Consider the following 27113-nt stretch of genomic DNA (forward strand, 5'->3'; position numbering starts at 1 on the left):
CTGCCTATTGTATTTCATACCTGAGATACTCATCAAGGATTTTGCTTGTCAGAAACAAGCCACTTCAACATTTTTTCAATGAACGTGTTCAGATTTTGCAGTTTTCTTTAGTGTCTTAAGTAAGGGCATTACAGAAAGCACTGAGAGAGAAAACACAGGCAAGGACAAATACTTTTTGGATGGATCCTAAGCTAACAGAAAACAACAAAATTTAAAATTTCAAGAAGAGTTAGGGAATGACTGAAAAGCAAGGAAAATCATTTGAATATACTTAACAGTTAAACAAGGCTCGTGGTACGTGTCTATCTGTGCTCATTTACTGCTCTTTAGATCATATACTCTTCTTAAAGAATGAAGGTTATATTGGTTCTAATATACAAAAGTAGATGATATTTTCCAGACTAATATGGACAAGAATGAAAAAACAGATGAGTTTGTGACAGAATAAGTCACGTATGCTGTAGCAGGACTACATGCATCAGAAAATGTATTTTTATGGCCAAAAATAGAAAGAAGTTACATAGCCAAAAAAAAAAGAGAAGGAAAACAGGTTCACCTCCCTTTACAATAGATAACATAGTATTTGAGCTATAAACTAAACAGAAAAGCATAAAAAAGCAACCAGTAATGTCCAAGTCTCGTCAGTTTTGCAATATCACCGAACAGTTGAGCCCTACATGAACTTCTCTGCCTCAGACTCCTTATCCTCCCAACCACAGGCATTTGCTGCATCTCTGCTTCCACTCTTTCAGCTAAAAACAGCACAAGTTCTTCAATTTGCCCTTAAAAGCTCAACCACAGGAATTTCTCACACAGTTTTCTTTCCAAAATTATTCTAATTACAATTTTTAATAATATCAGACTAGGAATGCTAAAAAAACTGGGGTAAAAAAAAATCAAACTTTTTTGTTTATAGAAAGCCTAGTATTGTCAGTGGATATATTAAATGTCCTAAAACAGACTTTAATTGAAATTAAAGACTAATAATAATAGCAGCAATATATTTAAGAATTAAGAGACAAATCAACAGTTCTATCAAAAATCATTCTCCCAACACATAGTGTTCTCTAGAAACAATAATATTCTTATTCTTCTATGAGCTGAGAATACCCATCTACAGAGCGCTGAAGAAACATGTGTTGGGAAAAGTCCCAGGTGAAACAAGGTCTGAAGAAAGATGGACTAGAAAGCATTAACCATTGGCAATAATGACATACATAAATCTTTGCTTCAGTCTTGAACAGATTATGAAGTGGCTGTGCAATATTGCAGAAGGAGCTCACGAACAATGAGCAAGTGTGGTAACTAAGGGCTGCGGACTGCACAGAAGGCGGTGGTGACAAATCGTCATCAAGCACAGCAGTATATGATCTGCACAGCACTATTATTGCTGTTCAGGAAGGAGGAAGTATTTGCTAGTGATGTTGAAAATGCATTTATTCGCTAAAACAAAAAACTAGAAGACAATGCTGTAGTATCTGAGCAGTAGCAGCACTCTTGTCAACACAGCAGTAGTGAAAGAAATTACATAACCCCAGACAGGTGACATGGAACAAAATCTTTAACTTAATTTTTTCAGCTGTCAAGCATTAAAGAATTTGTCATCCCATCCAGTTGTATTCATTAAAAACTCAGATATCACACAGAACAATGATAGCTTAGATGACTTGGTACAGATCTCAATTTATTTAGTTGCCCTTAGAAAAGGAAGGTTTAACTTCAATAATGCAAGGTAGTTTTTGGAAACTATTCTTAAACCTTATTCTAAGTTACAGTGGAGATGAAAAAAGCATCTTCTAACATTTTTCAAATATAAAACTTGAATTTTCTATATGTTTCCTCAATGAATTAACACCATATAACATGGCATTTTATGCCTCTGAAGACTACAGCATAAGAGCATCTTAGTAATTTGAAAGGACTTAGTTCTCAGGAAACCAACATCCTCTTACAGTACATGAAGCATATCCATCAGGCTCAATGGAGTTTTTTAATCATGCCCTCAGTGAGGAACACTAAATCCATTGTTTAGGCTGGAGAAAGGAAGATAAGGCTACTCTGTGGAGCAAGTAGAATTGACTGAATGTTCTTCCTCCTGAAAACCTATCCTCTCTCTGATCTGGATGCATACATGGTGCAGCACAATGTTCCTTCATTGATAATGCAAGACTCTCCAAACTCTGCCTTCATTAGGAAGCACACATACACTTCTTTTTCTTGCCCCAAAGACTGAAATGTCCCTAATGAAGACAAGTCAAGTTTAAACACCACAAAAATAATGAACATTTACGGAATTGAGGCCAAATGATAATCTCAGAAAGAATGAGGATCTGCTCAACTAACAGTATATTATATTGTCACTTTTGTGGGTAATTAAAATGTAGAATAAAAAAAAAAAAGGCAAAAGGTATCCCTGCTATTTTCTGTTCTGTTTGGCTCTGCAGCTGTAGCATTGGGATCACTAAATGGCTGTTATATTTGAGGTGTGTTATGTGAATTGGCACTCCTAAGAAACCCAGCAAGGATGACTTTCTGAGCCCCATTTTTTCTGAAATCAGAAATGGTTAAAAAAGAGTGGCAGGTGATTTAACAGAAGAACTGCACAAACTGAAAGTCATTCAAGGGTTTAAATGGGCAAATGGAAAAACTGTAGACCAGTCCAGTGTAAATACTTTATCTAATAATAGCAGAACTCAGCTAGAAAAATATAAATCAGCTGCATGCACAAGTATCTACAAGAAACAAAACAATTTCCATGTATTCTATGATTCTAGATAAATTTGTGAAAAATCTACAAATAAAATGTAGCAAAAATGAAACATTAAAAAGGCTTCAGAAGGAATTTTATAGCTACCCAATCAGAATAGATACTCTTACTCTTATGTATCTACTGTTGGCAGCTTTCTTTTTTATTCCAATCACATCAACAGGTTATACTAATTTCACATTCATGGCAAACCAGATATACCAAAAAACAATAGGGCAATTTCCATTATATTGTCTCTAAAAAGGTGACCCTATAGGTGTTACTGCAACTTTCCGTTTGTTCAAAATCAAATAAAAGTTACAGCAAAGTTATGAGGGATTTTAATTTCCTTGGTGAATCAAATAATCTTTCATGGACCAACTTATGTCCCAGCACTCATGACCAAAAGTGGGACCATGACATACATAAGATGTAGGCCTGGCTATCACAAATGCATCTGAATGGACACTGAAAAGCAGCATACCTCCTAATGTAACTGGAAAAACATCCCTATGGCCCGGGAATCCTCAGAAAAGAGACTAGTAGATTGTATATGTTTGTCTGGGAGTAGCTCTTCTCCACAAGCTGTTTATTGCTTCTCTTGCTTTAATGCATAAAGTACTATCACTAGAAAATCTGGAATCCAGAATGGAAAAGGACCACTATGCTTATTACCATAGAATAAGAAAATAAATTCATGGTTAGGAAAGGGAAACCTGGGTTGTTTGGCTTTTGTTTATTTGTTTATTTGTTAATATGAAGGATTCAATAACAGAAGAGATCCTATTCTTGAGAAGCTTAATGAAGCCACCTTTTACATAATGAGACTGCTCCATTTCATTTGACCTGAAGCTTGGAAAGAAAGGATGCTACCAAAGGTATTTTTCATATGTGTGTTTTTGTTTTGTTTTGTTTTGTTTTTCCCAAAAGCACAGAAGAAGAGGTACAGCTAAGTAAAATGTCTAGCCAATATCAACTCGAATGCTTTCATTCTGCAAAACCCAGCTAAGCAATCCATCAGCACATATGAAAATTCTCCATACAAGTCCACTTTTCTCAGCATAACTGATGACAGGAAAATAGGCCAGAAAATATCTGAGTGATATGAATATCCGCTTAATTTACCTGGACATAATCTGGTGCCCAGATTCATCCCACATCTACATAAGACATTAGACAACTGGGACGTCCCTGTATTCTCTGTTTAAAATCCACATACTCCTACTAAAAGTCTTTTTAAATCTAAAACTGAAATGATATCTTCAACTCATGACAGTACCTTTAAAAAGTGCATTTTCTGAGGTACGCTATTCTTACTGATTTCTGTGATTCCTATGTTAGGAGAGGTAAAAAGCAAAATAAAATAAAATAAGGTAAATAGCAAACATATTACCTATGGATAAAATATTTACCACACAACATTTTTCACCCAACATTGCTGAAATTCATTCACAGCAAACCCTATCTTTTTTTTTTCCTGACTACATTAGAATTAATTTCCAAACAAGAAATAAAACAATATTGACTTACTAATAAAGTGGCAGTATCAAAAGAATATACCCTGCTGAAGCAAGAAGCATATTTTACTTCCAATAAGAAACGCATAGAAAAAAAGAAATTTAAGAAAAGAACATGTTTGTAAAATGTTGAGTTTAGTCCTAAAAAAGTGTTGTTCTTGGCAAAAGTATCACGACAGATAGCGTAGCAAAGTGGGTCCTTCTCAGCTTGATCCAAAGTGACATCTGCTGTGGATTGCTCAGGGTCCCATACTTTTGCTAGACTTATAAAATTATCCTCTCACTAACAAAGTTATTGGGTAATTGTAGAACAACCGTTTATGCCCATACCAGAATACATAGGGGTATTGCAAAGGGGTTTTCACCCACCACAGTGGTGGCATTTCAGGACTAACCCTTAATAATTGACAACTAAAAAAAATATAAATTAAAAAATTAAAAATTAAAAAATTAAAAATTAAAAATTAAAAATTAAAAATTAAAACAGATTATTTTAGCATAAATTTGACTGTTTACAAAAAAAAAAAGTATGATGATTTTATATATTAGGCTTTCTTCTTTGCCTTGTTGTGTCAGATTTAAGTATGTGTCAAGTTGAAAAGACATTTATTTGCAAGGATGACTAAAATTGAAAATCTTGCTGTCCAGCATTTTAAGCCAGAAACTCAGCCTGGACCACTATTCCAGCTGCTTACTATTCAGCAGGGACAAAATTGAGTCTATTTTTGAAATGTGGGTTTTTAGTATTAAGGTAGATAAAGGACATTCTTCCTGTATACATTTTCTTGCCAGCCTATTAACCCAGACAAAATTTTATTATGGATCATTCAACCCACTGTGCTCAGTGTTTTGACAAAATGTCCTTATTATAACAGACTAAACACCTATTTATAGCCATTAGAATTTAAGGATTAGGTTTCAAAATTAAGAAAATGGAGAAAAATGCTCAAAAGACTTAAAATCAGAAATCTGAGAGGCATGACTACTACAATACCATGCACAGCTCACTCAGGGATAGGTAGCCAGCACAAGAAATCACACTTTTACTTACACCTAAGACCCCCACTTATCCTCCTACTCCTATGTCAATATGAAAACAACTTTAAGATTTCCAGTACCATATGGTGAAAGCTATGTCTATCCTTGGCCTTTTCGTGTTTTTTTGTGTGTGTGTGTGTGTGTGTGTTTTTTTTGTTGTTGTTGTTTTTGTGGTTTTTTTTTTAGGGCAGCGTTCTTCTTCAAGCTCAAGTTTACTTTCAGTATAGGTGGTTCAACATAAGTATTCCTGTATTTACTTATCAGCTTTCCAAGCTGTGTGCTGTAGATCATGAGTGGCCTCTCGGCCATTCCCTTTGCAGCTTCTGTGAATGGCTCAAAGTACAGTTTTACTAACAGCAGAAACTATTGTGAATAATTGCAAACAATAGCCTAGTATAAATGAAGATGGGGACTCTCTCTGCCCACATATATGGTATTTTCTTCACACTCTGTTATAGTTCCTTTAAAACTGTTGCATTAAGATAATATGTATAAATATTTTGGCATGCCTCTTACGCTGAGTAAATGATATTTCAGCATGCACATTCACTAAATTTCATCTGTTACACTGGTTTGATTCTTAAAAAAGATAGCTGTTTCGTTTCTGTGCAAGTGAAGGAAACATGCTTTTCTAGATAGTTTCTGTTAAAAATGATTGAACAAATAATCATAATTTTATTGCTAGTGTAAAAAATGTATTTTCTTGTGTATTTAGATTCTTACAGCTTAAGACAAATGAGGGAGTACTGCTGTAAGCAATATAAATAAGGGTGTTAAAAGTTGACCCTATATTTTTCATATCGGGAAGCTAATGTTCATAGCAGTGTCTGCAAACCTAATCATGAGCCAAATTGTGACAACTTCTGTGAAGCCTTTTCACTTCCAAAACAGAGCAAACACACAAAATGAGAGTTCCACAGGTGAAAGGCTGTAGGCTAGAACCAGATTAAGCATTCTTGCTCCTTCCCCTGAAAGGCCAAAGTACAAATGAATCCTGCATTTGGGGGCTGAGATGCAGAAATCTCAATCTGGGGACTCCACATCAGGGCTTTTTTGCAGTCAGGCCTGGGACAGATCTCTCTTTGGCATCCTGGTGAGCGCTAAGCACAGACCAACACAGACTCTAGTCAGGAGCCTTAGAAGGGGCGAGTGCAGGAAGCTGTGGATTCTAATAAAGAGACATCACTGACTCTTTACCGTGGCATTTATGTTCTGTGCAGGGAGCACAGCTTCTGTCTCAAAGAGAGATGCTCTCTGAAGGTGATAAAAGAGGAAAACTTGGGAACTGAAACTGTGGGCTGTACAAAAGCAGGGTCACAGTGTTAGTTAGCAATTTAAGAATAATTACCGTCAAACTTTGATTGAAAGCTGACAACTGTAATCCTACTCAATAGCCAGACAGAGAACTGTTTCTGTAAGAGCTCAGCTGAAATCACAGGATGAATAGCCAAGAAGAAGTAGAAAGCAAATATTACTAACATAAAATATGTTAGCCGAATTGCTTATTTCCATGTGGATGAGGCTTTTCTGTTATAAATGGATATTTATCTGTCTCTGCATTGAATGGGACACATGTAAACACCCCAGGAAAGCTGGATATCAGGAGTGGTTTTTATTCCAAGTACTAGAGGCATGCTGGCACTTGGAACTAATCTGGAGTTAACATATAATGAAAGCAAATGTTTACAAAATCATTTCCAATCACTATATTAAATAAGGTTTCCCATTTTGAGGAATTTAATTAAATAGAATTAAGAGAAATTAAAAATCTAAGTGATCATTTCCAATTCTTATCCGCTTAAAAAATAAAATAAAATAAAATAAAATAAAATAAAATAAAATAAATAAAATAAAATAAAATAAAATAAAATAAAATAAAATAAATAAAATAAAATAAAATAAAATAAAATAAAATAAAATAAAATAAAATAAAATAAAATAAAATAAAATAAAAGTTTTATTAAGGAAGATTTATTTAAATCAAAGGCTTGAGAATAACTGCTATGAGCTACTGAGAGAACATCATTTGTAAAGTCTCAGCAAATTATGCTAGTGGGAGGGCAAATGGCAAGTAATGGAATAAAACCTCAAGTCTTTAACTCAGCATTTACTCTGGTAAAACTTACACTGATTTCACCGCCAGAGCATAGGTTGAATACAACCTGTAAAAGGCTTGCATTTTACCTTTTATACTCATCTAAAACCTCATTAAGAATGAATACAACATCAAGCACTAGCTTTAGGCCAAGTAAGGATATGCTAAAAGAAAAAAAAGAGAGAGAGAGAAAGAAAAATCACTTACTTTAGAGAAAAGGTTTAAAAGCAGCATGACAAGATAATCAAGCATACACTAAATGCACTTGGCCTTATGAATAGGCCACTGCAAGACTAGATACCTATTTGGAAGGAATAGGCACAAAATTTTGTTTGATGTAAAATACGGCCACTTAATTGCTGCAATCCCAAACTCAGCTGTTGGAACAAACCAAATGAATCCAGACACACCTGCTTTTTGGTAGAGTGATTTCAGAAAAGGTCACATTTTTCAATGATGTAACCTAAAGCCTTCTCTTCACAATTGAGAAAATCTCTGAAAAATGTTGTCAGGCATTTTGCTCCCATTCCAGAACAGAAAATCACCTCAAAATTGTTAAATACAATGACCAATCATTTTTATATGGCAATCAACTCACTGACAAATTATATGCATAAACTCATGTGTCCTTTTGCAAGAGTTAAATGCTAAGGATTTCCTTAATCACCCAACAACCATATGCTTTAAGCTTTAACTCCCTGTATTTAGGCTTGGTAATAAGACAAAACAATATTGAGATTTTATGCCCTGGACTTTGGTCAAATGCCTGTATTAAGGAAAAATAATGGAAGAACCATTTGCAGAATTAGTATTTAGACTTTTATTTTCATCTAAATTGAAACTGAAGATGCATTGTGATCAGTCCCAGCTGATTAGCACTGTTTACCTTTTCAGTAAATAAAGACACATACTTTGTGATGTATGCTGCCAGAAGCTGCCAAATTAAACAAGGATTGTGTGGCTTGGATATTCCAGACCACTTTGTATATATCCAACATCCTCCTATTAGGTCCTCTTAGTTGTCCAACTTATAACTAGATCTATTGTAAATATCAGAATAAAATTTGTATTTATGTTTTCAGCAATATCAAATGCACATGGAAATCCTTCTCTGTATATAGTTACATGACATGTATTATATGCTTTATGTTTCCCTTTTAGCATTTGCAGAGGAATGCATACAGGAAACCAGCCTGCTGCAAAGAGTACTTGTATTTCTTTAAGGTAAACACTGATGAAACATTTGGAAGATTGAAATAAAAACAAGACATTTATGAGACATAAAGGTATCACATAAAACTGTTGTGAATTAGAATAACACTGGCTGAACCCCAGAACAGATAATCCTTATAAACATGCAAGAATGTTGTAAACTGTATATGAACGTCAGTGATACACTACATTAAGAGATTCATATTACACTTGGTGCTGTGTAAGTCTCAGTCAGTGGATTTTTCACGGCCTCTAAGATTAAAACAAATATAAGTAGTATTTTTCCTTCCTCCATGAAGACATTTTATGTACACAGTTTTATTATGCTGAACAAAGATACCAAAGTCTGTTTTTTCTTGAGCTGTCAAAGTACAAAAGAAATGCAAAAAGTCCTTGCACAGATGTAGTAAAGTGCTGGATTTTATCTTTTGGCAGGTGCTCAATATGCAGCCCACATAATCACATGTTAATGACTGGAGTGTGTTAATCAGCATGCATACCTGATTTCTTCTTGCCCAAGGAAAGAATTTAACAATTTAGAGCGAGTTAATGCTTCTACTTTTGAAAAAATTCATGTCAATATACAGAACTGAATTAAAAACTTTTCAGAAATTGCTTTATATAAAATGGAAATGATAAAATAAGGGAACCGAATAAAATGTTTACAGGTCTAGATAGACGTAAACTACAAGTCTTTTGTGAAGAATTCAGGTGATGATTAATTCTATTCAAACACAATTCACCCCAGAATATAGTGAAATGTTTAAAACAGACCTTGTATTTGAAAACAAAAATAAGTTACGCATTGTCAAAATGAAAATACAAAAAGGGAAAATTACTTGATTCTTCCTCTTCAAAAAAAGTTAATTTTGTATTTCAGCAGCCCTATTAAGCACACTATCCTGCACACTTTTAGGGAATTGCTTTATTGTTTTTAATACAAAAGGTAAACATCTTTTTGTGCTCAAGCTACTACAACAGTCCTTAATCTTTCCAGCCTTCAGATGTGCTTAAAATTACAGTTGTTGGTAGTCCTAATAAAGTTGAGTTAAGCATATACCCGAATGCTTTTGAATCAAAACTATCCGCTTGAAAAAGAAAGAAAAAAAACACATTCCATCTTTTCTGCAATATTTTTGTCATTGAAATCTATTTTATGAAAAAACAAAATATCATATCATCTGTTTTTTCACACCCTTGAGTTTCAGCCAAAACTTTGTACCCCTGCAATTATATATGTATTTATCTCTTTATATAAGTATTTATCTCTTTAGTTAGAATAAAAATTGCAATGCACTACCTGTCATCCAGAAATAGTATCACAAAGCACAGTAGAATTGCTTTAAATCATCACAAAACTCAGATTTGTACATGCAAGTAACAGCTGCATGAGCAATTCAGCAGATACAGAATTGCCAGAGTTTAGGGCATTTATCTTTGATGCATTTTATATGCATTTATGTCATATTTATATGATGCATTTTATCCAGCCCATAGATGAAATAAAAATAAAATTTCAAAACATGTAATTGTATCCATAACTTTTAAGAATTTGAGGCCACGAATGTATGTAACAACAAATTCACAGTGTAGCATGTGTAAACATGTTTCAATAATCTTTCCTAAAAAAATGAGTTTACTTTCCTTAAAAGGAAGATCTTTCAAGGATAGCAAGGATTCTGCGTGTCTTATTGTAGACAGTAAGCACTGAAACATCAGGACCTGCAGACCTCCACCTATCTCTGCTTTTCTGATGCAATAGTTTTGCTAAAGCTATATAAAGGTAAATTTGATACTTGGTGATTTAAAATTATTTTAAAAGTAACCAATAAAAGTCTCTTTTCTTCCTGCATATACAAATTTGCTATCAGTATTGCTGAGATGGATGTGCAGATACAGTGGAAAAGTAGCAAGCTTTTCACTTTTTTGGCAAGAATTCAGCAGAAGATAGAGACTGAATAAAATTATGAAATATATGTCAATATTCCCATTTGACATAAAATCCAATGAGAGAAATTTCTAAACCCAAAGGTTTTCTGAATTATGTTAAAAATATATGGGGAAATGTAGCATATATTTGAAGGTAATTAACTTGTATGTGTCTCTGTGTGTGTTTTTCCTTGGTCACAGGGAAATAACACCCATCCTTTAGACCTGCAGATGGTTCCTCTTAACAGTCTCTCACTGCATCACTTCATGTAATGGTAGAGCAAAAAGCTGTGGATGCCTTCAGTCTGTGCATGCACACACTGTCTATCTACAGCCTGTGGTGGTGGGCAGGGGAGGCACACTGGTGAGAAAAGAAAAGGGCATCCATTGCTCACATACAATGATCCTCCCAGGCCCTGTGAGTTCTTCTGCAATTCTGCCTGTTACCAGGTTGTTATAGTGGGATCAGGGATGGGAACGGAATTTGCCTCTCTTCTTTTTACTGTTTCAGGAGGAAAAAAAAAAAAAAAAAAGTAATTTGGAGGAAAATTCGAGATTTCACTAGGTTAAAGCTGCTTAAATTCATTGTTCAAAAGAAGGCTCACAACTAGCCTTTACAACCATGGCAACACACCACCCTGTTCTTCAAAGTGGATTAAATCGATTGTCCATCTAATTTTGCAGCTTGGTGTTAGCACTGCTTTCTCCCAATAATTTAGAGCAAAAAATAAAAATAAAAAATAAAAAATAACTTTATAATTTACCTCACAAACTGTGCAGGGCTCTGTAAGAAGATGGGAACCATTCCTAGTTCTCCAGTGAATAGAGGACAAATTACGATTCTCTATTTCTTTACATAACTACCAATAAACATTATTAGGACACAACAATTCAGTTACTATTAAAATTAGCAAAAATAAGTTCTGTTGGCTTTCCATTCTCATCCTCTCTCAGACTGTTCCCCCAAGAGAGACAGCTTTTGGATACAGTTCATAAAGTTTGGCTGCATTTCCTGCAGGCTACTCACTGTCCACGGGAGAAGACAGCAGAGTTTCCTCCCTGTTATCTTGGTACCACTTTGCCCTCTTCCCTACAGTTTACTGCAGAAAAAAAAAATGATACGTCTTTAACCTTAAACAGCATTTATTTTCTAGCAGATCTACAGGCAGCAATAACCACCCGTATGTCCAGGTACTTTTATATTAAGTTATAGTTAGAAATATACATATAAACCTTTCAGCTCAGCAATATGAAATTACAGGCCCAAATCTTTCGGCTGTTTTTTCTCCCCACTGTAACGACAAATTGGCTGGTGATACGATACTCGCAGTGTAAGTCATTACAGGTCTGACGTTACAGTTGTTACACATTGCTGAATCTGTCAAATGAAAAGGGAGCACAAAGGGAATTTCCAAATGCAGCTGCTATTTCCCATTTGTTAAATCCTTTTATTACACCATATAAGTACACAGCTGGGAAATACTATAGAGTGGGAGTTAAAACAAAATATTTTGGCTTCCAGACATTCAGAATACACAAAGGACTCAGTGGAAAGCAATGCCTGATATCAAAAGGGAGTGAAAGTTTGAAAACATTTCTAGCCAGTGCGCTTTTTTTTTTTATCATAATACACAATGTAGTTTAAAGGTATCTTACATTACAGAAAGTGCTGCATATGATAAGTGTTGGAAAAAAATCTCAGTAATATTTTTCAGGTTGCCCTATTACAGTATTTTTTTCCACCTAGTATCTCTACAGCCCTTGCAGCATGCTACAATGCATACTGCATGTTCTCACAAATTCCAGTGACCTCCTTAGTAATTTTAAGGGCACAAAGGATGCAGGACTGTGCCCTTAATTAGGTACCACACGAAAGAGAACTTTTTCCCTCCCCATATGTCGACACAGCATTCTGAGAGTTTACTATCTTATAACTAGACAATACACATTACTGATACATTTTAACGACAGCACTACTGCCTTTACTTCCAGTGTAAGTGGTAGGAGCAGGTGCTTCTTCAAATCTGCTTTGGAAGGATCCGTCTGTGAAAGGTCAGAAAGCACTTACCTTCTGGGAGTTTGGTTTTATTAAGCAGAAAAGTGATCACTACTACAGCACCTATCTCAAAATGGTCCGACCCACCTTCTGGAATTTGCTTTTCTGGAAAGAAACCTCCTATCCTCCCTTAAAGGAGTACAAAATTGCCTTCATCAGGAAAATTGCAGGCACCTCTGAGTTTTTTCCTAGCAGTAACGGTGCCTGCTTGGAGACTAAGGTGTTTCAGAGAAACTTTACACAATTAATTGAGGCTTAAAGGATTTCTCATAAAGGACATAAGTAAGGAAAAAAAAATCTAACAAGTTACCTAAATGACAGTCCCTCAAGAAGAAAAAATATTTTTATACCACGTCACAGTAGTGATCTAACTAGTCTTCTATCTTACCTAAATTGTAAACACACTAGGACCTTGATCTGTACATTTTAGATTTATTTTAAGTACAACTAAATAGCGTGCCTGAGAACTTCAGTTTTCACTTCTAGCCAAACCTTGTAAATTATACCCAGCTTTTAAGCAGGGCGAAAGAAAAAAGAAAAAAATATATCTGTTTGGTTTAGCTGAGAGCTACCTAAATAAGGATGACATACATTCACCACCAGATTTGACCCAAGGGAAATGTGGAAACTCCTAATGATTTTCAGGACATTCATCTACATATATGATGGAGTATTCACTGAAAAAAGGAGGGAGGAAAAACAGAGTGCTAAGTCACTCAAGCAAAGTTTATGCACCTGTTCTGAAACACAATAAGCTGGGTATTGATTCATGCCTGTCCAGAGGTACAGCAAGCGTTGGCATGGTAGTGCAGCATTAAGAAGGAAAACAGAGATTGCACTCTGGTGCTGTAAGCATAAGCTCACTTTTGAGCAATGCCAACGGGTACAAATGATCACACTACACAAGTTTCTATTATTTTGGCTTAAGTATTATTCCAGGTCCAAGGAACAGCCTGAATCAAAAATAAATGCTTTGAGGGACTCCCAGAGGTTAGGAACTCCTTTCTCTCTGGGAAAAAGAGTCACTTCATCAATGGCATTGGTGTCCTAAGACGGAAATTCCCAGAGAGCATATGCTTCATTGAATGAATAGGAAGGTGGCTGATGGATTCACGGATTTGTTTTTTCACCAACAGATCTGTTCAACCCTTTCTGTTCTACACCCTGGTTGCTCTCCTGATAAATAGAAGCAGGTTAGAATTATTCTGATGTGCGTATTATTGCATGACTTGGGCATCCAAATGAGGTTCCATTTGAGAATTCTGCATAGAAGCCTATGTACAACTTAGAACCTACCTTGCCAAATTACTAATCTATAATCATTCATCTTTAGAGCAATTTGTATGGTTGAAATTTAAAAGGAATTTTTCATTCTTCATAACAGTAGCCCACATACACAGGAATATTTTAGGCCTTGCAGGAAGTGCTGAACTAGGTTAAAATGCACACTAAAATTAGGTAGCATTCTACTAGCATCTAGTTTGGTCTAATATTCTGAGTCAGTTGGATTTTGGGAAAGAAAATTGTATTAACAGAATATATATTATTCAAGTGCTATTATTTAATTAGCACTTGAATTCTAAGCATCACAATAAGCACGAAGAATCCCAGCCTCTATGTTGATTAATGCATATGGATTATGATTTCTAGCCCAATTTGAAATAAGGTCATTATTGTTAGAGCTGCCAAAAAAAACTCGACAATTGTTATTCTTTTAACCTTGATAGCTGCTGATTTGCAGTGGCAAAAAAAAAAAAAAAAAAAAAGACTTCCTCAAAAAATTCTGTTCATAAATATTTAATTAAAAAAAAAAAGAAAAAAGAAAAAAATGAAATTTTATGAAAAGGTAGGGTATTCCTTTTAAACTAACTGTGTGAATTTAATGTCTGTGAAAGTCACTTTATGGCTACCCTAGAAATACAATGTTCTATATTTACAGAACACTTGGGTGCTGCACGTACCTTAATTCTGTTCCTCAGGAACATGTTCAAGGAAAATAAATTGACTGAGATGCTATGCCCATTCAGTCTTTATTCAGTCTGCTCATATATTGCAGAGTTTTGGGGATGCGTAGGGACAGAATTACAACTGCAAAATAATTCTAACTAGGCTACTGAAGAGAATAAGAATGATCAGGATATTGCCTGTAATGTCACTTATATACGAACTGATGATCTGGAGTAGAAGAGCATGACATAGTTACTCAAACGTTTTTCCTTCACAAAAAGTTATAATTTCTAATAAATACAGCAAGATGTTTGTGTCACCTAAAATGCCATCTTCTTTGTTGTAGTGTGAAGCTATAATATTCTAAACTTGGTGAATTCCATTTCTGAGAGACAAGTGAAAAAAAAAAAAAAGACATTAAAGTTTCTTTCTTCACAATGACACTTTGCAGATGACAAACAGTTGTGAGCTACATCCCCCTGTCAGAAATTAATGCTTGAATATATGACCTAGAGAGGTTATGACATAAATCAAGGTCTGAATGAAAACATGATAAATAGATGCATTTCCTTTCCGAAGGTGAACTCATCAAATGACCTCATTCATATAGACCTGTATACTTAACAAGATTATACAGTTGTAATTTACAATTACACCATATTGATGTTGATCTATTGCTAACGCTGACACTTTAACATTTAAAAAGCTTCACACCCTTGACAGATTGTACTGAACATGTCTTTCAAAATGGAAGTATGGAAGTGAACAGTCTTTCACAATACTAATTTTGAAAGCTGCTATGAGAACTGCGAAACTCACCATTCTGTGTTGGGCTGAGATGACCCCATCCCACTCAGGATCTTGTTGGATGGTTGTGACTAGAGTTGGTAGCTCCTCAGAGTGAGGTTTGTTGTGCATTACATTATGTAGAGGCAGATGAGAGGTCGCATGCTGATCACTGTTGCCCTCTTCCTTGTCTCGTGATGCTAAGTCCTGGGTCATTGTTTCCTCTCCATCAGCTGCACATGCAAATGGAGAGGTAGCCTGCTTGGAAGACATTCTTCTACAAAACAAGAAAAGGAGACAAAAAGAAAACATCAATTTTAAATTAAAAAATCAAGCTCAAACAGTCCTCTAAATACAACAGATAGCAGGCACACTTGCAGTTAAAGTTAATCTTTTTGCAGTCAAGGAAAATGCTCTAAGGTATGGTTTGGAGGATCCGGATACAAAATACTGAGATAAAGTTTTCACTGATGTCAAGTCTATGTCATGGTTATGTTATGGGATGTCATTCTATTCACTTCAGCTTATCTAACAATATAATTTTCTCCAGTCAGGAAAACAAAATAGTGATTTTATTGTAATTTTCATGTTGATTTACCATAAGAGTTCAAGTCCTTAAACTCTTACTCCCGTAAGTAATCTGAAGGTAATAAGCAAATGTTTGGACGAGAGGGTCCCACATGCTTTTCTAACCTCACTCCTTGCAAGCAGGAATTGTTTTCTGCAGAGATGAGAATTTTTAAATCCATTTGGAATTCTTCAAAACAAGTCCTTTTCCCGTTTGTTTAAAGTTGTATCTGCCCTTAACGTGTTTAAAATTTTATCCAGTTTTACTTTACTCTCAAAAGTGTTTTGAGATGTTCATGTGGAAAGTGTTCTAAAATGGAATGGTTTATTGAATGGATAAGTGATTAATCTTTTACATTTTGAACTAAAAATCTGAAATACTATATTTCATTTCATATTAGGCACTGAGTACAGGATATATCTCAACAAATTACTTTAAATGACTTAAAAGTGTAATGAATAAATGCATTGATTTATGTTAAATGTCTCTTCCTAATAATGGCCTCTTACTACCATTTCAGGGGCAAACACAGCTTTCACCACAGTTGGTTATATGAAAATATAATTGACTTTACTCAAACTCTGAAAACACTTTGTTGAAAATTTCTAATAAGATTAACTGCAACTGTTAAAACTGTCATTAATAAACCCAAAAGTAGACAGCTAAAATATATTAGCTCTTTTCCCAGTTTTTAGTAACTTTAGAATATCCTTGACGCTGAAATTGCTGAGAAACCAAGGAATAAGATCTTCACCTTAATTGCTTTTTAACAATAATTGATTTCATACCATTTCTTTAAAAATGCACAAATCAGTTAACATAGGAAACCACATGAGCATTTTTCAAATTAGCAAATCATTAACTTGCTAGTACTGTTTCTACAGACAAATAAATACTGATTAAAGGGTCTGGAAATCTGAGACTAACAGTTAAATTTACAAATCTGTCACATGCTTTCATGAATATTACAGTGAAGGAAATATCAAGTGCAAAGAAAAATAATTAAGTTAATTCCAATTTAAACAGTAGTTTTTATGTAGCAGCCCGTGTTTCACATAGGATTTAACAGCTAATGCTAAATTTCTCACAATTAATGAGGGAGCTCAGATTTAGTATCCTACAGTGAAAAAAAAAAATTAATATAGGATCTGCTAATCTAATTATGTACAGTTCTATATAAAAGTATTACAAGCTTTGAAGTGCTTTGAAACATATTAAAACACTGATGCCTATTTAGAATAACTATTCTGTAAATAGAGATAATCCTGCCTCTTACACTTGACACTGGTTGGGGAAAAAGGTTTGCATTTTCTTTAGGGGAGTCTAAGTGTAAGTGGGAGTCTAATATTAATGTTGCCAATAAGCAGAACTGAGGAATTTAAACCGTGTATTACATTCTTACTACACTAAAGAATTCATGTTGATGCTGCAGAGAACATGCCAAGAGTTCAGAAGCCGGCATTGCTGCATGTACTTCAAAAGGTTTTGGTTCATAATTGCTGTGATCCAAGATAAAATAAAAGGTTTACTTTCCTTTTTCTCATTAAAATAGTCATGTTAATATAATCACTCACATGAAAATATATGTGATTGTACCATGCTCTATGCAATTTGAAAACTAGCCATTAAAACTGAAAGACACAATAAAGGATTTTCCTTGCTTTCACCTCCTCAACAGATCTCATTCCTGCATCAAACCAAACAAGCTTCTGCAAAAAGCAATAGCTATGGCTGTTTCTTTGCCATAAATTAATCATGACACAAAACTCGGAATGAAAATGTCTCTTAAGAATAATTTCAACTACAAACTGCACCAATGAATAATAGTGCACAATCCTAATTAAACACAACTCTGCAGCTGCAAAAATAGGCGGAATCTGTCCAAAGCTACGAGTTGGCTTTAAAGGCTGGTTTGTTAGGGACTGTTTTCTTAAGGAAGGCTGGGCCCTCAGTCTTAATCAGCCAATAAATTATTTCCTGCAATTACATTAAATAGAAAATTATCTTCAAATTGAGAATGTTAATTGAAAATCAAAATTCAGACTGAAGTTTAGAAATTACATGCTGAATATAATTAGTCTAGAAAGGCTTCACCTCTATTTCATAAACAAGCTTTTGGTATTTCCTCAAGTGACCGTTCAGTAAAGCTATCTGCTGGCAATGCGCTCGAGTGGAAGCACCTTTCCTCTGCCACGTGCACTAACAGACTTCACTCTTCTTCATGATGTTTTAAACACATATAAATACAAAGCTGTATTCGTGTTCTCTTCTTTAATTTGATTACATCTAGAAAAGGGGAATCTCTTAACCTTAAAAATAAAATTATACTAACAAAGTCACAGTCACTACTACTCTCAAGCCGTGGGCTGCAACTTTTTTCTGCGCTAGGATAGCCGAACAGGTAAAGAGCTGGCTTCAGGTGCTTCTGAGCTCCTACAAGCCCTCTCCTTCACTGCTGCCTTATGGCCAGACCCATTTTCATGCTGTGATTTACTTGTTTACCTGTAGTTCTGGAGCCTGCAAAAAGAGACAAGCTCAGGCAGGCCTCCCAGGCACTCTCTGCCTCCATCACACAATTTTCAGAGGTATGCTGCTCCTCCATTTCTGCCCATGCATTTGTTAAAACTGCAGGATCTAGTGCACTAATCATGGCCAGAGGTCAGCAGCCCATGGCTCCTTTCAGGCTTTTGGCTGCTAGATTTAAACACTAGGGATGCAGGACCCTGCTAGATTAAGGCTTCCACCTGCTTTTCCGAGCGTGATCATTAACTAAATCAATACACTTCATGTGTACGGGTATTCCGGTGGCCCCAAGTTATGCCCCAAATATTGATTATGCTGGGATTTATAACCAGTTAAACAGAGTTAAGTATAAACTCTATGAGTGGGTGTTATCCAGTCAATGACTTTGTGCAGGGTTTTACTCTTCATGTACTTGCTTTTTCTTAAATAGAATTCTGTCCATGGAAGTCCATCAGGTCCAAACACAGAATTCAGCCAATAACTCCAAGGCCTTATCAAATTTAAGGGAGAAAGATCTGGCCCATTTTAGTAGTTTATGATAATGGCAAACCACAAAACAGGTCATTGTGTTAAAACATTTTCATGTTAAAACACAAGTACAAACAGCATTCAAATTTTAAGCCATAATGACTTCACTATTTTACATTTAAAATATTCAAAATGAATTTTCTAAATCCCTCACAAGGAAAAAAAGAAAACAATATTAATGATAAATAAGGCTTGTAGAAGGTATCTGAAATTCACATATTTCCATTATATTTTTTCTCCTATTATCAATTAAATTCACTCGAATGATTTTTTTTAAAAAAAAAGTTTCTGATAAAAAATATCTCCCTAGTTATAACCCCTGCAAACAGGGGTTTATAATGGAAGTGCTGACACAACCCTAACTACAGCAGCACAAATGGTGCCGCTATAATACACAAAATCAAGTTCTATTATTCTAAACTATCCTCGCTCGGGGGGTTTTCTTTACTGTGCTCCCAGACAAACTGCTGAAGCATGAAAAATTTAAATGCAATCAAGTGGGTCCAATTCTACTTTACTAGAACAAGTGTCTACAGTGGTACAATCTTAAAAGAAGATGCAACAGATTTGTTTGGTGCTTTTCTTTCTTTTTTCTTTTTTAGCTGTTTATTTATAATACTGTGCAGTGGAGATAAAATAAGAGAGGAAATTACACTCACATTATATCAGTATATTGATTACACAGCACACAATCAGAATGAAAACTACATTGTGAAATTGTTGCTTTGGTTAAATTGGTAGATTAGCTGAACACAGCAATCACTAAAGGTAGAAAATATACCTAATGGGTATGAAAAAAGAGGTTGAAAAAGGCCCTCATTATCTGGAGTCCTTTCATGTACTCAACTTTGAGAATTAAAGAAATCTGCACTTAGATTTTCCAAAACTAGAATAAATTGTATTTCATTTTGAACTCAAAATTGAAAAAGAATGGGATCTTTTACCAAAATCTCAGTAAAGCTAAGGAATTGGGCCCCATTTTCAGTCAGCCTCAATGTCAAGGTAGTAAAGCCAAAACTGAAGTGCTAAGAGCTTTACCTATATAAAACTAATCATGATCACAAACAGCTACATTCTGTACATATATGTGATTTTTTTACATTAATCGAGAGAAGAAATTGTCTGTGCTCCAATGAAGACCGCCAGTCAGATTTTCAAAACATCAGCCTTCCTTTTTCCTACAGACAACGTATGCTATACCTTCCTAAATGCAAATAATTATACTTTTTCTTGTCTAAGGTTTTTCTTTGGTTTACAGTTCTTCAGACAACGTATCCCTTCTTTTTCAAAACAATTAGATGATACTCCTGACATGAAAGGCTTCCATAGCCTAAAATCTCCCATCCCTGCTTACTGCCCAAATGATTAAATGTTACATGGGAAATTATGGCTAGGCCCAGAGTTTCAGCTGCTAGACATTTCAGAATCAAGCCACAAAGCATTAGCACAGATAACAACAATGTGGTAGCCCAGTCAGTACTTCAAAAGCATATAAACTAAGCAGTAACAGCGAGATATATGGCAAAGCAGACTTGTAGTTGGCCAGAGACTAACTCCTGCTCTGCTCCACCCTCTCAAAGCATTCATAAACCTAAAGGCATGTCTACACTGCAGCCACATAAATGACTACTTTGTAATGCTGAGATATCCAAACTAATTTTAAACAAGCTCGTTTCTGATAGCACTCCAACTACAGTAGCATGCTACTCAGATGGACTAATTCATCCTGCTTTAGTGACTGCAGTATAGATGTAACCCAGGTCTACAGCTCCAACAGTAGATTGGAATCAGATTAGATTAGAAATACATTCGCTTACAGAGCTTTTATGAACAGTCTCCATTCCTTCTCCCCAAAGTGCCAGATTAAAATACTTAAGTGCATGATTAACTGTAAGTATGCAAGCAGTCCCCTAATTTCAAATTGGACTACTCTGTTTCAAAAAGTTAAGCACATGTCTAAGTGCTTTGGTGACTCCAGAACTAAATAAATTAAGAGAAACCATTTTTAGGCGTACTTATGACCTTTTAAATACTTTCTTCTTAACTTTTATGCTAACCTGGAGTTCATGAAAAGTAAAAACTAGTCCCAGCATCTTCTCCCACCCCCACCTTCTTCTCAAAGAGAAACCAATGTGCATGCTTCTATCACAATATTAAACATGACTTACAGAACCCTCCCCTACAAGTCAGCACTCAGATTTGTGATAAAATAAATGGCCTGTATACTCTTTGCCTGCACTACTCACGCATCCTCCTCTTTGACACATGGCACAGCTCATCACTCGGTGGCTCTATTTTTTTCATGGATCCTCAGACCCCTTCTGATACTCAAGTGTGTACTCATGGAGCATCCTTTAGGCGATCTATTTCACAGTGGATGTTCATCTATACAAGTACGGGGCTGATGTAGCATGGGGCAAACTGACAGTTGCATACAAGTTGTTGGAACAATTTACTTCTAGCTGAGTATCAGTTTATCATAGTTGAAACATTTGGGAAAACTGAGCTTTGCTTTTGTTGTATAAAGATAGCAGTTACAGTAGTGTTCAGATTGACTTAAAGAAAAATGAAAATGCTTTGCCAGTAGCCAAAGATTTTGTAGCTTGGCCTCTAGAAAACAATGTTACGTAGACATAACTCAGTAACATAATGCACTGTAAATCTAATGCTGTAATCTGTCTGCCATTTTAGAATAAACAGTTATTTCCTAAAATTATGAAATCTCATATCTGATTTCAAGGCGCTTTAGTAACAGAAAACGAATAGCTAGTAAAAGATTCCATTCTCCCGGGGCCCTATATCCTTACATGAATCCCTGCAGACAAAATTTGCATGAACTGACAACACGGCAATGGGAAAAAAAGCCTCCCAATTTCTGTTCCTGGTTTGGAGTCACAGCAAAGCCTTAGGCAAGTCATCTCATCTCCCTCCAGCTCTTTCTAGGCTTCATTTCGCTGGAACACTGCAAGGATTAGTTGCGTATCTTTCATATACAATGCTTCAGTGTTAGAGAGTTTAAGGTAGTCATAAGAAACATTATTCTAGGAATCAGCTTGGAAACAGAAGGATGAGAAAATGGAAGCAAATATGATAAAGACATGACAGCAATATGTTAACTGGGCACCCAAATCTCTAGCTGAGATAAGCATCAAGCTAACCAATACACCCACGGCTTTCAAGATATACACACAGCTATTCTTGCATTTGGTTTTCCAAACCAGACAAATTACGCTTCTGTTAATAGATATGAATCCAAATCATAAAGTTAGACATCAGGTTCAAACTTCCTTAAAGCACACAGAGCTCACAATACCAATGTTTCATGGTATTTCTTCTCACAAACAATGTGAGAGCTAAACAGCTCCCTGGAACTTTTTTGGAAAGCCTTTCTCTTACATTCTACCATTAAAGCAAGTTTCTGCAGTTATGCAGCCACAATAAAATATTAGGGTTAGGGAACCAGTTCCTAACTATTCATCCAGTTGCTGAAAACATGAAAAAGGATGCAGCAAAACAGCTTTGCAGCCCCTGATGACTTTTCAGTGAAAATCCAAACTGTTTACATGGAGTCATAAGATACTAAAAATAAACCTACCTTTCTAGTAGGTTAACTGTTCCATTCTCTCTACTCACTGCCAGAAGTTCTCACTAAACATGCCAAAGGTGAACTCACACTGAATGTAGTAAAGGGCAGTGAAAGAATAATCACTTAGCACCTGGGCTGTGCTCATCTCCAGTCACTGAAGTTAATATTTTCTATAGTTTATATTTAGCTGACAATATTGCTGTCACTTTATTTAAACAGCTTGAGACTGTTCTTTGGACTGGAGCTCATATGCCCTGGAATGCTTTGACTCATGAATTGTTTCTCCTGATAATGTTACATCACGTAACCACCTCTGTTTAATTGGCTGGTATTAGCCTCTCAGTGACGACTGCCTTTAAAGTCCTATGACTACACCATGTGTCTTTGGCTATCCAATTTCTTACTGTTGGAAAAAGAAAAAGAAAAAGAAAAAAGGCCTTACTGACTTCCAGCTATCTTTACCAACAACTATGGGAACAAGAGGGAACATGCCAAGAATTTATCCATCAGCAATTTACTAGGATTTGTTGTTTTAGGCAGCAAGAAACAGAAAATACAATATAAATAAAAGCAATCATTAACAATAAAATTAAAAAACAATGGTTGCTATATATAAGCATTAGTTCACATATTTTTATGGAATAGAATGACTTAATTGTTTAACTGAATGATTATATAAATGGTTTTGATAAAGGATGCCTAAAAATACTAAGAAGAATTTATTTTAGCATGTTTAGACTTTGAGCTTAGAGTGTATCCAGAAGACTAGAATAGATGTATTTTTTCCCTAATAAAGCCAGTTAGAACTTGTTCTACTAACTCAAAATCCTCTTGACCAGACTTCAACCTGGTGGGCAAGGAGGTCCTGAAAGGTTCATTAAATCCTTGCAGTGTTCTGTGAGATACCAACTCCACCGCTAAAACACAGTGTTATTACATTTTGTCCTCCTCCAGTTTGTTTTCAAGATGCCACGTGATGTAACTCATTAACTCACGCTAAATTTACAATGCTACAGGTGCGAAAACAACAGGTCACATGCCATTTCTCCGCACAGCTCAGCATAAGTGAGACACCTGATCTAAGTCAGCACTTCTTGATGCTAGTTCCTCTGCCAAACAGAGCACCTCGGCATGCCGCAGAGCAGGGTCTCAGTTTCAGCCTCACCTGTAACCAGTTGCACTAAACCACCTAATTAGCATCTCCACATAACACGAAACAATGGCTCTGCAGTTCAGTTACGGATTGTCTTTTTAATCAAAACCTTACACTACAAGCCTAAAAACATTTCTAGCAGGCAAACTATTTCTGATTCAGTAGAGGTTACGCAAGCATCAAAGCAGTTAAACATAGGTGCCAAACCACATTGCCAGGAGCTCTTAGTACTGCGAGGTAGTGTTACCTGACAGCTTGGTGAATACAAAATTACTTGTTTCTCCAACTGAAGACAATCAAATTGTCACCTTCCATTGTAATAATGCACAACCAGGGATCAGCAAAGTGCCAACATAATTACCAGGAAGAAAACAAAACGTAACAAAAATATCAAGTCTAAATTTCTCTAAAGGGTAAACACATCCATCTGGCTATTCACAAAGAAAAGTAGGAGGGATTTTATTTTTACTATCAAATATCCTAAGGTTATTTGGCAATAAGATTTATATGCCTTTCATTAAGTGGAAAAGAAAAACAGCTAAGGAAGGTGATTCATGACATACTAAAAATAAACGTGGGTCAGAGCAGTGCTAGGATGGTACCTGTGCACATTTCAAGTACTGCAAGTGTCATTGCAGATACTGTGGATAAGCGTGTAGCTGCACCATGATTATAAGCTCACACATATGGGGGTTCATAAAAGTTAATCCCAATTGGCACATGGCGTACTTTGGCACAAACAATAAATGACATGCCACTTTTATTTATTTATTTAAATGACTTCACCCTAAGAACTGAAACTGAAGTTTGAGCTGCAGACTGCCTCAGAACTGTGACTCTCAGGATATTAAAACCCAAGGAAAAGTTTTGAAGGGGGTAATCTGAATACACAAGAACTAGCATTTCCACCACAGATTTCTTTAGGTTATTCAGCAAGTGGCCTACATATTCAGGAGTGAAATTTACATTTTGGTAATGCAGAGATCTCATAACCAGAAACTGTGTTTTATGTCTACAGTAGCTCTGGGCATCCTATAAAATATAAAAGAGTGTCCAAGGTATATACAAGATATATACTTGAAAAATAATGCCATCTGGATCATGGAAATGAAATCAAACTTAAATTCTCATTGAAAAAACTTGCATTACAGAGTGATATCTTGGATTGTATTTTTCTGTATCAATATTCCAGTCACTGGGAGCATATACACAAAGTTCCGTACATTTATTGATGCAAATGCACATCACCTTCTCATACTTCTTGAAGTTCCACCAGCACTGGAGTAGTTACAAAAGAACAGAGAAAAGTAAAATGCACAAAGCCAACACTCCAGGTCAGACGTTGTTTTTTCTCTGAAGGAATACTCAAGAATGGCAGTGAGGGACAAGCAGCTTTTTTCCACCCTGCCTAACTGCATCAGCACCAGATGTAATCCTAACCCTTGTGGGTAACGAAGGCACAGTGACTGCTCAAATATAAGGCACGGGCTCCATGCAACTGGGAGCACCTCCTACATCTGGTCACAAGCATTGTGTCCTCAGGAGCTCAGCTGCTGTAAGGCTCTTGGCCCATCAGTACCAAAGGGCTGGGCTTTCCAGCTAAAACCTGAGCAGGGCTTTGGCCATCGCTCCTTACCATTGTGCACTACACCGCACTTTACAACACCACACCTTCTCTTCCATTTCTCTTCTAGGGTAACACCCTAGCTGACACTCCTAATTGTGGCACTGTTTGCAAGGGGCTACATGGCAAATACAGGAGCAAGGATCAGGGTATGGGTCAGTGGGAATGGAGGAAAGGAGAAAGGTAGCAGAGACCAGTGAAAATTTTGAAGGGACAGGCATTTTGATCAGATAAAATAAAACTAGTCAAAATGCCCTGCTTCCTTTCTGCGGCTTTGAGAAGTGGTGATTTTTGATTGAGTCCTTACAAACAGATTTTTACAAGGCAGCATTGTGCACAGTATTTCTTTGTTCTTCTGAACTAAGGCTTATACAATTTGACTCTCAGATATGCACACAATGGGAACCCTAAAATGCATTTACAGACCCTCTACGAGAACCACCTCATGTACCAGTGAGCTGCAGCTACTACTGGGATAAAGGACAAGGTAGCTGAAGCAGCATATTGTTTGGAAGAAGATTATAGGGGATACCATGTCTAGCTGAAACTACCCGGGAAATATTTCAGAAATACCCATGTCTGATAGGCATTGTGGCCAAGAACAGAAACGTGACAAGTTCTCTCTTTCTCCCTGCAAGCCCTCCACTGCTTTGGCTGCCCAAAGTTTTAGTGAGAGAGAGTAGGTGGGATGCTGCTTTGTTGTGTGAATTTACTTCAGTATGAAAAGACAAAAGATAAATAATTGGAACAGTTTAAAGCTTCAAATAAAATAAAACAAAATATTACATCCTTTATTATTCAAGCTAATCAGTTGCCATTAGGAAGTTCAAATGATTTGAAGTTCAATGTATTGAGACTTTGAACGTCCTATCCTTTCACAAGGTCCACAGATGAAATCTCTATTGATTTTAACTGCCTTTTCTTTCTAAAACAAACAAACAGGTAAACATAAAACTAAGAGATCATTATTCATAGTCACATTCTTAGTATGACATGCTGAACTAACAATTTGAAGTATTTTCATCATTATTTCATAGAATCATAGAATATCCCAAGTTGGAAGGGACCCATAAGGATCAATGAGTCTGACTCCTGGCACCACACAAGTCTACCCAAAATTTCAGACCATGACCCAAAATTTCAGATCCTGGTTAAAAAAAAAAAAAAAAAAAAGTAAAAAAAGAGAAGACCATTTAGTAAAAAAATAAATAAATAAATAACCATAGTTTAATATTGAGCAGTTTCCCTAAGAAGCTTTTTTGTTGGTGGTGTTTTGTTTTTTGTTTTTTTTAAGGGCTTCATTAAAGTATTTGGACAGGCACTGACAAGAAGCAGAGAACATTAAAAATTGTCACAGGTAAACCCCCCTCAGCATGCCCATTCAGCTTGGAGAGAGCAAGCAGAGTGTGCAGTCTCTGCCTCCAGTGCTCTGAAGCTGCACCAACTGCAAAGGAAGTTACAAAATTTCCCTGTCTTCTGATGTCAGCTCTGCAAAGTGCCACAAAATTGTTACGAAGAAATAATTTGCAATAACTGAGGACCCCCAATCACCTAATTTTCAGGGAAGATTATGGCATACAGCACCTGATCTGTAGCAAGTAGAAGGAAACATGCAAAGCGAAATCTGTCACAAGGGTAAAGGTGAAGAGTGACCAAGCTCTGAATTGCTCCACATTTCCAAGCACTCAAAGTTCCACTTTAATATTTCTGAGTGCACCAAAGAACATCATGAAGCACAACTATCAAAATACAAAGAAAACCAAAAACCAGCACATGAACCAAAGACCTAATTAAATGAAACTGTT

General features: G+C 35.9%; 1 protein-coding gene across 33 annotated transcripts in view; it reads right to left on the bottom strand.

The window, feature by feature from the left end:
• SOX6 (SRY-box transcription factor 6) overlaps positions 1-27113 on the bottom strand; it is a 482345-nt gene that overhangs the window by 320205 nt on the left and 135027 nt on the right. For 31 of the 33 annotated variants that reach the window (XR_014585612.1, XR_014585613.1, XR_014585614.1 and 28 more), the window contains one exon: positions 15360-15603. Coding sequence is in view for 27 of the 33 variants with exons in the window: in XM_083840231.1 (XP_083696357.1) it covers positions 15360-15603 (244 nt within the window). In the remaining 6 variants the exon portion in view is untranslated. Of the gene's footprint in view, positions 1-11564; positions 15312-15359; positions 15604-27113 lie in introns of those variants that run through there. The other 2 variants (XM_083840233.1, XM_083840232.1) reach the window with 2 other exon arrangements.

This window comes from Anser anser (genome assembly GCF_964211835.1).
Source record: "Anser anser genome assembly, chromosome: 5".
NCBI lineage: Eukaryota > Metazoa > Chordata > Aves > Anseriformes > Anatidae > Anser > Anser anser.